Source organism: Copadichromis virginalis, linkage group LG17, assembly GCF_057382275.1.
Source record: "Copadichromis virginalis isolate Kocher_CV1m ecotype Utaka linkage group LG17, C_Virginalis_male_GT1.1, whole genome shotgun sequence".
NCBI lineage: Eukaryota > Metazoa > Chordata > Actinopteri > Cichliformes > Cichlidae > Copadichromis > Copadichromis virginalis.
Genome location: NC_140634.1, coordinates 35,749,741 through 35,765,358, shown reverse-complemented (window position 1 = coordinate 35,765,358; position 15,618 = coordinate 35,749,741). Strand labels below are relative to the sequence as shown.

Below are 15,618 nucleotides of genomic sequence, written 5' to 3'. Positions count from 1 at the left end.
ATCAGGTTTCTCATTGATAACAATGACAAGTTTCTCCTCTGAAGGAGTGACCTAACAGAATATGAAATTCTACAAAAATAAGCTCTAAGACTGTAAACAAGCTCCCCGGAGATTTACTCGACTGCACTGATGAGCCGCATGTTCGTCATCACCTTGTTTTTTTTTCCTGTTACCTCAGGATATTATTGCATCTGCCAATATATGTAGCATATCCACACGAATGTAAGGCGATAAATATGCACTTACATCAGCTTTAGTTGAGAATGATCTGCCAAAACATAACTGATGTGACAAAATGTTTTACTGTGCTGGCAAATGACTAGCTCATTCATTCTGTGCACTGGCTTTTTAATATGGCTGAGTTTATACACATCTCCCTGCTGATTGGCCTCACACACTTGCCAACAAAGTTTAGAATATAAATAGCAGCACAGGGCATTTAATTCAGTTTTCTTATCTAATAACCGTATTGTCATGCTGTTAAATCTGCAGTCTCCCTTGTCCGTGTGATGTACATTTGTGTCCAGGTAAGGTTACAGCGAGTAACCGTGCAGAGAATTACAACAAGCTACTGTGTGCTCACGTGCTCCCTCCTGCATGCTCTATCCACGCAGCACTCTAGCCTTACCTGAACAGAGCATTGCTCATGTTATGTGCCGAGAAAGTAAACATTCGGACAATGTGCTGACTTCATTCTCCTGATACGGTGCAGAGCTCCTGGGTGAAAATGGTTTTGTAACAATTGATAATACAGAAAATACAAATCCAGTGTAAATCTACCCATTCTGCTACTTGTTCAAATAATATGTTTTTCATTACTAAACATTTAAGTTTATGTTATGTTATGTTATGTTAGAAAGAGTACTATTCCAATCACAATTTGAATTACAGCTACAGTTCCAAGAATATCCTGAAAAGTATATATGGGTTTTAGGCAACATATTACTTCCATCCAGAAGACAATGTTAAACCACATCTATTACAACAGCATGGCAAGAATCTGGGTGCTGAACTCGGGTGCCTGCAGTCCAAACCTTTCACTAATTGAAAATGAAAGGACTGTTGAGCTGTTAGAATCCTGTATCAGACAATAATATGACAACGTTCGTGTACCAGAGGTTCAGCAATTGGTCTCTTCAGTTCGCAGACATTTACAGACTTTTGTCCGCAGTGGTAAATATGGCTCCGCCTATGCTTTTTTGGAACGGAGGTTGTACATGACACTGCATACAACTCTAATTCAAATTATAAACCATGCTTTTTTCATGGTTTTTAATGGTTTATACATCAATCACCAGCTGCTGACTTTTTAATGAGGCATATTGCTTCTGTCAGTCATGTATGAAACCATCCTATTAACATTAATTGTCTTTTATTTTATTCTCAATTTAGCCAGATGTGTAAAAAGATCTGGCACATGTAAGATATTAACCAATAAATTCAATTTTAGCTTTAGTGTACTGCAAAGATCTCATTCTGTGTGCAGTATCCTGGTCATAGCTTTCCGTGGTATCAAGAAAGGGCTGGGGAAAAATGGCTAGATAAAGAAACGCTTTAGCAGCAGTGAGGGGTTAATTTGACTGTACCGGAATACTTTCCACACTGCATGATGCTAAAAGGTTTGAACATACATTTTATCACAGTTACCACAGTGAAATGCTGTCTTTGCAAAGGGCCTCTCTTTTAGCAGAACGATATGTAGTCTCAGCAGTCATCTTCCATACCTTCTTCTCTCGCTGAAAGGCCTACTGCTGTCTCTCTCCAGAGAGGAGGATGCTCTGCATCATGCCCTCCACCATTTTAGACTGGCAGATGAATCAGCGCAAGGAGCTATCTCTCTCTGCGTGTGCCGACGCGGGGAGCTCGGCGAGAACGAGGCAGAGCGAGTACGCTGTTAGAGGAGAAAAGCAAACTCACCTCAGGTTATCTGCCAGCTTTTGTGACAGCCTGATAAGAGGAACAATTCAAAACAGAGGCAGAAAAGCAGCGCAGGAGAAGAAAAGAGCAGCATGAGTGAAAGAGAGAGAGAGAGAGATTTGAGCCAGTCAGACGTAAAGAATCGTAGAACATTAAGTCATTTTAAGTTGGTTTGAGTCAAGCGGATGCTCTTGTTAAACCCTCGAGTACCCGTTAAGTTCACACACAGGGACAGTCGCTTCCAAAGTAGCTTTGGAAGGTTATAATTGCACAAAATCCAACAGCCAGGCCGCTTAGCCGGTATTTTCAAGTGAATATTACACAGCAAGTCACAAAAAGAGCTCTTGTTATCGTGAAAAAGGACTAAAGAGCGCCACAATTTCAGACATTGCAGGAAGCAGTGAAAAAAAAAAAAACTGGAATGGCTAAAAATCCTCAGTTGTCTAACTAAGTCTTAATCATATGTTTCATTAGGACGATCCTGATTGGGGTATTTAGGCGTTGAGCAGAGAGCTATGAGCACAAGTGGCACCTACTGAGAGAAAGACTGTGATTACTGTAATCAAGACTTTTTCACTGGGGAGAGGAGAGGAGACAAAACACAGTTGGGAAGAGCAGTTACTTCAGCCTCTTCAAGGAAAGAGAGAATATCACAATATTTGATAATATGAGCTCTTGCGTGTGCATATTTTTTGAACTTCGTCAGGGTTCTGCGTGGGAAATTCAAATGCATACGTGGTTTAGGACATCCTGCCATAAATATCTCCGGCTACAAATGGGTGGGTTTGCACTAGTTGATCTCCCAGTAAGGATGCTTACACAGGACGCCTGTAAGCGTCCTCTGTATTTACACATTTGTATTCCTGCCAGTGATGGCAAGTGTGTTCAGTTGAGTATGAAAAAGCTTTTTCGACTGGTGCTTTGCCCCCGCCATCACTTCTTTTCCATCTCCTTCTTCTCAATCTTTCTGTGGATGCAGAAAGGTATCCCCCAACGCCTCCACCATCACCATGTCCCCCCTCACCCCACCCCCCTGTGGTTCTGGGTTGGTATCGACCATGGTAATTGATCCCTCTGGGCCCTCCAGCCACATCCAACAGTGAGTTGAACAGAATCACCACTAAGAAGACAGCTGCTTGGCCACCACAGACAGGCCAAAAGAAAGATAGAAAGAGAAAGAAACTCTGTTGCTGCTAACCATTAGCTCTGTCTGCCAACTTCCTTCTGGAGGGAGCCAAGTCAGCACATTGCATTGGCTTGGAGAATACTAAATCCTCCATTTTGGGAAGCTGGGAATAATGTTGGGACTATAAACAGTGAGAGGCAAGAGGAACTGACTTAAAGAACAAGAAAGTCTCTCTTTCTCTGTTCTTATCAACTCCCTGTGAGCTTGTGGGATTGATCTGACCCACTGTTGCCTAAACCCAAAGCCTCTGCTGCCCAGTGAAAGATTACCTGTTTTATTTCATTCTGAATTTCAACCCTGCTCCTTTTTCTATAGTTTCCAACATTTCCATGTGGCCAAAAGTGGAAACTGATTCCATGAAGCGCAGCGTGATAGCTGGCTTATGTTTGCACTCCAAACAGTTTCAAGTCCCAAGAGGTGCAGGTGTATTCCGAAATGAAGGAAACAACAAACGCACTCATGCAAGGACAAAACATGGGCACACCCAAGTCAAGTATAGTGTATTACCTCTGATCTCAGAAAAGCATGTTTCTCCTTTTCAAACAGTGAAAGAGAAACTTATTCATGTTTTCAGCTTTGAGGCAAAGCATTTACCAAATAAAGCTATGGGAGAATTTTGTTCTTTTTTAAACTGTCAAGATAAGCAGTTGTTACTGGAGATTACTGAAAGCAGTGTAAGCTTCATCAGTCCTCTCAGTGAGATATTACCTGTGAAAGCTTTAACCTGCTTGAACTGCCAATATCTTCTTAACTAAGGGTGCTATAATATACCTGCTGGTTAATTAAATTCTGTTAATTGTGGAATCTTCAAGGTGAGCTGTCACAATCTCGGTATCTTGAAACTGGACATGACAAGCTGAAATGGTGTTATTTTCAAAAAAATTTGCAACTAATTCCATGAATTTATCAGAGAAATGTTTAATGAGGTTGCAGATCCAGTAAGCCGGTAGTCTTTTTGCCAACAGTACAAGAAAAATTGAAACGTGGCCCCCTGCTGCCCATTAGAAATGATGCAGATTTAGGTTATCAGGGCCAAGCAGTACATCCATTGTTAACGTATGTCATGTCAGAGTCCCTGGCAACTCAAAGAAATGCACAATCTTGCAATTAGTGTTTTATCATGTCTTCCTCCCCACACCCCTGATAGATGGCTGCCCCTCCCTGAGCCTGGTTCTGTTGGACGTTTCTTTGTGGTAAAAGGGAGTTTTTCCTTTCCACTCTCGCCAAGTGTTTGCTCAGAGAGGATCAGTGTCGTTTGATTGTTGGGATTTTTTCTGTATTATTGTAGGGTCTTCACCTTACAATAAAAAACATATTGAGGCATCTGTTATATAAATAAAATGGTAAATGGCCTGTATTTATATAGCGCTTTTACTAGTCCCTAAGGACCCCAAAGCGCTTTACATATCCAGTCATCCACCCATTCACACACTGGTGATGGCAAGCTACATTGTAGCCACAGCCACCCTGGGGCGCACTGACAGAGGCGAGGCTGCCGGACACTGGCGCCACCGGGCCCTCTGACCACCACCAGTAGGCAACGGGTGAAGTGTCTCGCCCAAGGACACAACGACCGAGACTGTCTGAGCCGGGGCTCGAACCGGCAACCTTCTGATTACAAGGCGAACTCCCAACTCTTGAGCCACGATCGCCCCAATGGTATTGAATGGAATTGAACACGTCTCTTTACAAAAGAAAAATCATCTCACTCAGTTGTATTCTGGACTCTGAATGTAATGTAGTTTTTATAAATTTCTCTTTTTGTAGACAACAATATATTTGAAAATTTTGCCAATTTGTCACAGTTAATCACAAACAGATTGCATGTAACTACCAACTTGACCTCATTCATTCCCTGACTGATAGCACTGTTTCTTTAAAGCTGGCATTGGACGGTCACAGACCTGGTCCCCATTTTCAAAGCAATAATTTCAAAGGCACCAAGTTGCAGTAATTTTGGCTGTGTCACAGTCTCCACTCACTGTTTTACAGTGTTGGGACTAACGCGTTATTAAGTAATGCGTTACAGTAACTACGTTATTATTGTGGTAACGAGCACGGTAACTAGTTATTATGCCAAAACCGGGAACGCGTTACTCGTTACTGGGATTTAAATAGGCTCGTTATTCGTTACTTTGTGTGGCGGCATTGCGGAGCTTCCACAGATTCAGTAACATTAGCAAGTGGTGGAGGCCAGCAGGTGGATGAAGGAAAAGGGAGGCAGGAGCAGAGACCCGAAGCAGCCGCTGGTCCGAGAGAGTCAGGTGAACTGAACTTCAGGTAAGAAGTTATAACCTGCAGTCCATCTGGGTCAGATATGAACCAAGTTTAGTTGGAGTTTATTTTCGTTGTGCTGACTTTTTCGTACTGCGTGCTAGCTAGCATGACGGAGTTTCTATAAAGCTGGGTGGGTGCTATGTTACTGATGTTGAACTTTATTTTGTTCATAAGGTTAATTATTAGAGTTGCCAACCGTCCCATAAAAAACAGAATCGTCTTGTATTCAGAGAAAATATCATGCTTAGGTGAAAAGGAACAGTTTGTCCTGGATTTCAGCTACAATGAAAAAGACACAAAGCTGGAGTTATTCTGTGTTTACGCTGCACAGCTGCCTCTTCTTCTCTCATCCTCTCACCCTCCCTCCCCTGTTTCTACTTCAATCATGAAACTGATCAATGATCAGCTGATCAGCTTTTCTCTCTTGTTTATTTATCGCCCACTTTGCGCCAGAAAGAGGAAACCAGCAGATGTCGCGCGAAACAACAGCAGCACTTTTAAGCTTGATCAGCTGTTGTTAGAATTTATTTAATATTACTTTCTACTATCAGCTGATGTTTGCTGGAGCCACAGCTGTAAAGCTGCTGGTCATGATGTCGGTTTGGTTATGTGATGAGAGGGAAACATGAAGATGAAACCAGGAGATGTCCTTACTGAATCATCAGAGCTGTGATGGAGAAACAGGTTTACCTTTTAGGTGACATGAATGAGTTGAAGGGAAGTTATGAGCTGTTTCTGAGAGACAAATAACACCAGGATCCTTTTTTAGGTAGCTGACAGCTGGTAACTGTGCAGGGGCGGATCTAGCAAAGTGTTGCCAGGGGTCCATGTAGGGCATTAAAAGGGAAAGGGGGGCACAAGGAAATACTTTCTTATTCTCATTTAAAATGTCTCACTTTTAAAAAAATAATTATCTGAGTCTTGCAGCAAACGATTGATAGATTGATGCATATATACCATCAGAACAGTGTACATCACTGTCACAACAGTGTTTATTTTCATTCAAAGGCTTTATGATTTTTCCTATAATGGCGGCCGGTCTCTAGTCAAAATGCCCGGGACGATTTTTTTGTCCCAGTCCAGCTCTGTATGCAGCTCATCTGCAGTCTGGTGTTACCTACATCTTCCTATTCAGAAGGCAGAATTTCTGAGTTCTGAGTACAATCGAAAGCACCACGACTGCAGTTTTTGTGTTGGATGTAAAAAGCAGGCTAGGATAGAATCAGGTGTGGGATTTCTCTCGTGGAAATGTGCACATTATTTTTTCCTTTCTATTGGTAGGTGGCACAGTGCACTTGTGGCAAGTAAGCAAGCTAGAAGACTGGCAAAGTTATGGAAGCAACACATTAACAAGAGAATTCTGAGTAAAACCAAAGTTACTTTCCCTAGTAACTAGTTACTCTGAAAGTAACGAGTAACTTGAAGTAACTGAGTTACTTTTGATAGAAGTAACTAGTAATGTAACTAAGTTACTAATTTAAAGTAACTTACCCAACACTGCTGTTTTACTCAGTTTTACTCAGTGTAAGGTTTACACACTAAAACTCCAAAATCTACTTGGTTATGTTGCATTTAAATGTGATCCCAGGGGTTGTTTTGTAACCATGCAAGCAATTTCTAACTATTAGATACCACAGGCTTATTTTTAAAAAAGATATTTGATGCCCTTGGAAAAGGAACGAACTTGCATTGCAGGAATAAAACAGTTGTTTACCATAATCACCAGTCTCCTAACTCTGGGACTGTAAGAATTTACACCAGAATAAACAATAATGTATGCAATAGTTTCTGAGATACTTTAATCTGGACTAAAGTGGTGGAAACGCTGCAGCAGGCCTGATACTTATAAATTCCTATCCAGCTTATTATTTTAAGTAAAGGACAACAATTTACAAATTATTTCAGAAAAATGAATCATGAATGAATCAGTGCTTTACATTTATAGCATATTTAAGAAGTCACTGGAGAAACACAGGGCTGTTTTCTATTTTCCTTCCATGTGGGCTACTGTTACGCAGAATCAGACCCTATTCAACTCCCACACTCCTATATTTAACTGGAACACAAGTAACACAGCATCAGTGCCCAGCACATTCACAGAATAGCTCTCCATGTTTAGACAAATCCAAACGGGCACATTTCCGCGACACCTTAAAAAGATAAATTTGGTAATGGTGGTAGTGGTGGTGGCGGTACTGTGACTGTGTCTAAATCTAGAAAAAAACAGAAATAGAAATGAAACTGAGCTTTATAACCATACCGCCTTCCCCTGTCCCTTTCTCCCCTCAGGCTCTATGACGTGACAAGAGTCCCCCTCGACACTCTTGCACTATGGAAAGCATTGATGACCCCTTGACAGACAGCCAATTTCCAGCTACCACCACCACCACCATTACAACAGCTCCGCCCTTACCTTGGCCTCAAAGGCAGGAAGCAACACAAGCAGCTACAGAGCACCAAGAGCCTTGTGAAGGCAGTAAGGTACAAGACAAATCCCTTGAATTAGAATCAAGAAATCCTTAAATGTATGACTAGAGCCTGACTGATATAGGATTTTTGAGACCGATACTGAGACTTGGTGATTAGAAAAAAGATAAAGATCTGATATACTCGTTTATATTTTCATCTTTTTTTCCACATTCACATCATTAAATATAAACAGACACACATATATGTGTCAGTCCTGCTGATATATCTGTCGGGCTCTGTTTTATAACATCTTGTAATGAAGGTAACTTTCCACATGACCTTACAGAGGAGACTGATCTTGCCTGTTGCTCACGGTCAAATGTCTTAAAAGTGTATGAAAGTCATTACAACCAACATTATGAACTCATTACAACACTAAGACCGCATCTTTCAGCTTTAGCAGAACACACAAACAGCAGGAAGCATAGACTCTCATAAATCCTGATACAATTTAAGCGAGCGTCTGCTTGTTTGATATCCTTGTTTGGCTTATGTATTTTACCATAAGCTGACAATTTCCCTGGTGTGTGTTTAACCAGAGAAAATCCATGTGTGCAGCAAACCCCCCTCAGTGTATTCTCAGCCTGCTTTATTGGCATGCCTTGTATATTGTTTTAAAGTCTTGTGTCAGATGGTGGCTGTGCACTTAAATAAAACAAGGCGCCAGACAGACTCTGATATTAATAAATAGTGATCGGGAAATAGAGAGTGGCCATGTAATAAATTTAAGGTACAGCAATATAAAAAAGGGATAAGGCCAAAGTCATAAAAACGGCCACTTTTGTGGAGTCTTTGAGAAACAGGCTCTTCTTTTGGTCAATACTGTCAGTGTTTATGGCCCATGCTATAATTTGCTTTTGAGGGAAAATGTGATCCTGCTGCTTTTCACTCCAGACAGCAAGTCTTCAGTAGATTTGGAGCTATAAATAGAAAAGGGGTGGAATGTGTGTGGTGAACTTGGGTCTCTGCACAGTGCATCAAAGAGATTATTGTCTATTTACTCACAGAAGAGGCCATCTGAGATTGGATTTAAACATTTGATCCTTTAATATATATTCTGAAGGAAGGCGATTCTGCATTGCCTGCAAGCAGCTGATCTCACACAGAGCCACGCAACGCAGTAGCTTTACGAGCAGCTGTAGTCGATGCATAAAAGTATTGAAGAACACGTTGGCAACATTGTCACCAGCCTGATGCCACCGTGGTTAAATCTGTTCTAATACTCCACTCTTGAGCATTAAGTTCTGATCATATTGTAGAATGCAGATAGTGAACTGTGTTTGCTTTGATGTTCTGAAGAAATGCTGTATGAAAGGGCTGATAATGACATAACACATAGCTTTGAACTCTTTCCTAATGTGGAATGGGGCCTAGTGTCTGGAGGCGCATGCATACATGTTCATGTATTTTGATCTCAGCATCTGCTTCAGGCATTATCCAACTTCACAGCATGTAATGAGCGATTTCCCATCCCTTATTAACCTGTGGATCATTCCTAGCCAACAAGTTCACTTATGAATATTCATCTGGAATCATGTTGTGCCGCTCGCCTGCTAAAATCTGAAGAGAGAGCGCGGGCTCAGCTGCACAAGACTTAACGTTAAAGGGTGAGCGCAGAGATGAGCGTTAGAAACGAGCGGGAGATCCAAAAGCAGATGCACTGTGGAACGAGCGAATGTACAAAAACACATCAATTAATCCGCTGGGTCCTCTTGAGATTTTGCATTATTCCCAGCAAACAGCGCCTCGATGAAGAGTGCGGATAGGCAAAGTGGATCAATTTTCTTTCATGTGCACCCACCGACTTGTTCCCTCGTGGGTCACATGGCCGTGACATTTCGAGGAAAGTCTGCAAGAGTTCAGACAGAGAAGAAATGTCAAGCCAGGGCCGTATGTCCAGGTGCATTCGCTTTCAATACTTCCAACTCGCGAAAATGCTTTTATTTAGAGCAGTGCGACGCAAACGAAAGCCACTGCCACATGTATGCACATTCTCATTTTTGTTGCATTAAAGTGCTTCAGCTGTGGCCTCGAGACAGGAAGCAGTCTGTACCGTCCCTGAAATCAAATGTTTTCCGCATCCTCGATCAAAAGCTGCCGGGCGCGTATCGATAAGTATCGAGTGGTTTGTCCGCTTGCTCCATAAGAAGAGAAATGCTGCACAAATTACACATTAACACAGATGGATTCAGTGCACGATGCTCCCTTCTGTTACTATGACACCCCCAGCAGTTATCAGTCTCAATCGAAAGTCCAATTCTCGTTCTTACTCGAAGAGCAAGGCCACCGTCCTAAACGTATGCCCGGCATGTTCAATAGCCAGAGAACCGCTGCATAATGTTTCCCTCTACTCTGCACCAGAGTGTAAAGTATTTGCTCGCTGTCTGCGTAGCTGCTTCCTGATAAACTCTAAGTAATAATCACCCAAGGCCTGTGAATGTTATTCACGGGGCAGATTCATCTCATATTCGTCTGACATTCGCTGCTGTTTTTAAATGGGAAGGCTTGCGTTTCCCTGAGACGAGATTTGCGCGGGAGATTTATGAGAAGCTGTTCGCAACAGTGTGGCTGTGAAAGAAAAAGAGGGAGCAAAAAACAAAACAAAACATAAAGACGATATTAAAAAACAAAAATCCACCATGGTAGACACACACTATGTGGCTTGAATAAAACAAGACCGTGTCTATATGCTGTGTCTGCTTGAAATCACTTGCATTGTATTTCTTTTCTTCCACATCTTTGTGCGACTAATTTATCCTCCTTCCATTTTACCTGTGGCTTTTTACTACTGAGCTGTAGTCTCTGTGTGCCCTCTAGGAGGCACAGAGAGAAACTGTGCTTATTATGCTAGGATTAAACACCTGTTTTGGCCAGGCATCACAGTCAAGCAGTTAGCAAAGTCATGGCCCTGCTTTAACCAAGTAAACCTTTGGGTCATTCCATGCCCAGCTCCAACAAAACCACGACATTATCTCCATTAAAGCCCGAGCTCACTGAGATGTTTATTATTCTCAGAGCATAAGACATTGTCATCTGTGATACATGCTAGAACCCCGTTCAACACCTGCCCCTTTCATGGTAATTTGCACCCTGTGAAATCATCAAGAGTTCATTATTATGAATTAAGCTTCAGTGGCAATGTCTTGGAAGGCATCAGCACCTCTATCAAGTTGGCTGTGTGACTGGCGGGGGCCAGATGGTGAGGAGGCTCCAAGATTTGTCTTTCTGCTGCTAGATTAATTGTTTTTCAGTGTCTGCACTGTGAGACTTGTTTTGTTACTGGGTTATATCCCCTGAAGAGTTCTAAATATTTGACTCGTAAAGCTCTCATACAATCCTGTAATTAACATCTAAGTCTGGCATGGAGCAATAGTCATGTGTGATGCTTATGTCAACACAATGGCTGCAAAAAAATATTTTTTTTCTTTAGGAGAATAGACTGGCATACTGAGAATGATCCCTATCAGCTTTGCTGCTGAAATTTCAGTGAGATGCCTCTCTCGTATGGTTTTGTTAAAGGGTGCTTCAAGAGTAGCCACTTAGCGTTGTTTTATTTTTAACATTATGGCGGAGAAGGAAAGGAACAGTTTGCTCTGCTCTGTTTTTCGAATGGACCAAATGTAAGCCTTGCTAGCTTATCTTAGAAAGAAAACAATTATGTCAAATGTCCCTAAAGATCACTATAATAATGAAATAGCTCCAAATGGTAGAATGTCATTTTTATATATTTATTAATTAATGAGCTTTTGAGATGTTTGTATGTGACCGTTAATATTTGGAAACTGCAAGGCTAATCATTTAATTCTGCGTAGTCTTTTTGATAAGCTGAATTAATCGTAAACCAAGCTAGAGCCCTTATTTCTCCATATTTTGCTCCCAAAGAAACCAACTTTCTTGTGATTTTTGAAAGTGGTCTCGAGCAATAGTTCTCCAGCATTTCTGAAGGATTTTCTTTGGATATTGGCTGCTTTTTAAGACATTTTCAGCCCAGCCCTTGGACCTGACCATTTTCAAAGGATTGTTTTTTGTTTTTCCAACTTAAGAAAATTACACAAGAACCAGACTCTTTTCAGCATGAATACGATCACAAAGACACAGACCATGCAAGAAGCCATACCTGGATAGAACAACATGCAATAGAACGGCATCAGTCATGAATTGGCCTCCCTAGAGCCCAGACCTCAAAATTACTGAAGTAGTTTGGGATCATTTTCATAGGAACAAAAGGCAGCCAACATCCAGAGAAAACCTTTGAATGTCCTTCAAGAATCCTGGCGAACTATTCCTGAAAACTATTTAAAGAATTGACAAGGAAGCTTGCATAAGAGCACTCAGGTTGAAGAATAAAGAGGGTGATACCAAATATTGACTTTTAAGATTGCAGAGTTTTGGCTTTGAATACAGTATTTCCATGTTTGTCTGCACATGTTTTCCTGGCAAAATATATAGAATTAAGATCTGACTTAAGACTTGTGCACAGTACTCTATATACACAAGTATTATCAGTCTTGTCATGCAACTCTTGGCAAACAAGTGAATAAGCAGATTGCAAACTTTAAAATGAGATGACAGTGCTTATTTGAATGAAAAAGAACATTCCTGTTGCAAATAAAAAGCCAACGTCACATATGTGAATTGTATTTAAAAAGACAATATATTTTCTGTCATTTTCTTTCTGCTGGCTATAGAAGTGAAAATATTTGAGCCAAAATGTTTTTGATACAACACATCCTCAGACATTTCTCTGTGGAGCTGAGCATGACTGTGACTGAGTGCTAAAACAGTTCTCTCATGTTTGCTTTGTTCTTGTTGATTCACAGGTCTCGTAACACAGCCAGAGACGGGAAAACCAGGGAGTGATTGTTTGAGGGAGTCATCTCTCCCTATGACACTGGGCAAACTTACTATAAAACACTTCCTTTTTCCTGTGACTGGCCACCGCGGGTTTCTGACTGCTCCCTCCTGCTATCTGTCGTTGGGTCAACACGTTGTATCCACCTCCTCTCCACTGTTATCTGCCTGCTCTGTGAATTTAGCAGCACATGCTCATGCCACGGAGGTTCGGACACCTTAAAATCCCATGAATGTTTTTTTTTTTTTTGCCTCACTGGAAGTCCACTGTTTGGAGCTGCTAACTGCTTTTAATACAGGATTTCCCACATCTCTCTCCTAGACTCTAGTGCAGGAGTTCCAGGGTGAAGACGGGGTCATTACAGAACACAATGTGACGCTTCTCAGACCAGCTCGCGAGGCCGTAAAAACTGAACCGAGCGCACTCTGCTGTGAATAGGCCTTCTGCTGGAGTAAACCTCCCATATTTTTATAGACCAAAGAGCAAAACAACAAATATGATCATTATGACAGAGAGGACCATCTGGCAAAGACACACGGAAACGTTGTTAACATGCTTTGAGTGTCGCCACCGACCAACGGCTGCCCCCACAGAGACTCGGTGCACAAACGAACCTTTGCAGCTGGCGGCGTATGTGCCGAACACAATCAAAGGAGTACTTTTCAAACTTTACGGACATTTTTTCGCAGACTAAGCTCACCACTGTATTTTGGAACTGGAGATATAGGTACTACATACGTATAACTGTGTATCAAAAAAAAAAAAAAACAACAACAAAAAAAACAGAAAAAAAAAAATCTGATTTGCATTTTTCAGTAGCTACAGTTGGGACAGCTTACAGGAAGAATTGTCGTGTTGATCATGGATACGGAGTGCAAATCATTACCAGAGAAATGATAATTATCTACAGAGAGTATTAAATGCTGTTAAGTCTGAAAAGAAGGCGTAAAGAAAAGTCATTAAATGTATTTTGAAAGGCCCTAAAAAGTTATATATTTAACAGTTTTATATGTTGTACCTTTGTAGAGAAGCTTATTGGACTTAAAATGTGATCACAATGGCAGTTTAGTAGGATGTGAACAAATGCTGTTGTTCTCATTACTGCTGGCTCGTAGTCCCAGGTTTTCTGTTCACACCTCAGTAGCCGCTTTCTTTTCATGGTCATCTACAAGTCACTGTCTATCCGAACCATTAATGAAAAAAAAGGAAAGTGACACAATTTATTAAGGACTGATGTGCAGCCAACTGAACATTGTAAATCTATGGTAGTCAGTGGAAGCCATTGAAATCTGCTAATTTGCTATGATATTGTATTGTACACGGTGTGGAATACTGACTCATTTCCTCTCTATGGGTTCTGATCTCTTAATTTATTTTGTGCCTGTGTTTCTTTTTGTTTTTATTTTTTCTTTCTTTTTCTTTTTTTGCACAAATCCAGCTTCTCTCCGATGGCGATGAATACGGTGAGGAGAGAAGGAAAGAGGAAGCACTGCAGGAGTATCGGTCATTTACATACATTTTATATCATGAAATATTTTAAGAATAAATATATGACAAGAAATGTCCCCTGCAAACTTAGATGCTCTTGATGTTCAAGGTCATCAACAAGAACTTTAATTGATCTTATTCTGGTCTTTTCTAATGAATGTATTTGTTTCTGGCACCAGAGAAGGTATGAAAAAAATTAAAGTTTCCTTTTCCTTCCCAGGTGATTCAGAGGATTTATAGTTAGATTGTTTCCAGGGTAAAGTCCTAAGAAATTCAGTATAAACAACAAAGGGAGTCAAAGCCAGCTCTCGCCTGGCGTTAACATGGGTTTCAGATGAGCCAGCCAAAAGTGGACAAGTAATCACGTCTTCTGTTCACACCTCAATGTTTTTCCAAATGCTCAAGTGAGCTCTTGTGCTTGGATCTAATTTTCCTGCTCTCCAGTGTAACGCATGCTCATCATTTTTGTTTGCAAAGCCACAAAAAACCCCAAAGCAATCAGCCAAACTTTCCAGTTTTTCCAGTGTTTGTTATCTTAACTTTGCAAGTCTCCAAATATCTCTCTAAAGAACTACAGCATGTCTGAAAAATGCAGTTTATGAAACAGTTTCAGATGCTTAGACTGCAAATAAAAAGCACGCTGCTTTGTCCACCAAACTTGTCAGTCATGAGGGAAAGCTCCCATATAGCCCAGTGACCTGGCCAATCCAACAGTAGAATTTAGTCTGAGCTGATAATACAGTGTGCATTGTAAATAACTCATAGCTTCTTGTAAACATTGTTAAGTTTTTAATCAGAAGTTCAGTCACTCACTGAGGTGCTACAAGTGACTATTTATGTATTTCCATTGTTAGCTAGTTTTTTAAGACCCACACTGATTCACAACAGGTCACCACAGCAGATACATCTTTATTTAGACTTGCAATTTTTTTTTTTACACTCACATCCTCTTCCTAGCATAATCCTACCAGAGATTTATATCTTTTCCTAATATTAAACTGCAGATTTTACACACATCATGTTATTGTAAGAAAGTAAGTAAATATTTTTTTATAGCACATTTAAAACCAAAGTGCTTTATAATTTTAAAAAACAAGTGTTTCTGAAAATTTCACAACACAACAAACTATCGTTCAGCAACAGTTCAACAATCAGTTGAAGTTTCCTTCTGTTAAGAAGCTAGAGATAATTGACTAACAAGAGTATACAGTGTATTACAATGGTCCAGACTGTTATATTCCCAACCATTCTGCAACCACTAACATTGCTCTCTGGCACTAGAGCTCACCTTTCTCTGGCCTTAAGTGCTTTTAATTGCTGATGGGAGTCAGATGTGCAAAAAGAAGATGGCATTTAAGGCAGCGGGAGATAGTAGGACACACCCACATGGGCAATTTCAGGAGGAGACCCTGCTAGGCTGCTAGTCTGC

The 15,618-nt window shown here is 40.8% G+C and overlaps 1 protein-coding gene across 4 annotated transcripts in view; it reads left to right on the top strand.

Moving 5' to 3' along the window:
- The window catches only part of tafa5a (TAFA chemokine like family member 5a), a 171,404-nt gene extending 156,991 nt beyond the window's left edge, over window positions 1-14,413 (top strand). For 3 of the 4 annotated variants that reach the window (XR_014915901.1, XR_014915902.1, XR_014915903.1), the window contains exons 4-5: window positions 7,670-7,861; window positions 12,670-14,413. Coding sequence is in view for 1 of the 4 variants with exons in the window: in XM_085436128.1 (XP_085292254.1) it covers window positions 12,670-12,678 (9 nt within the window). In the remaining 3 variants the exon portion in view is untranslated. The remainder of the gene's footprint in view (window positions 1-7,669; window positions 7,862-12,669) is intronic. The other variant, XM_085436128.1, reaches the window with a different exon arrangement.
- Window positions 14,414-15,618: the final 1,205 nt, after the last annotated feature.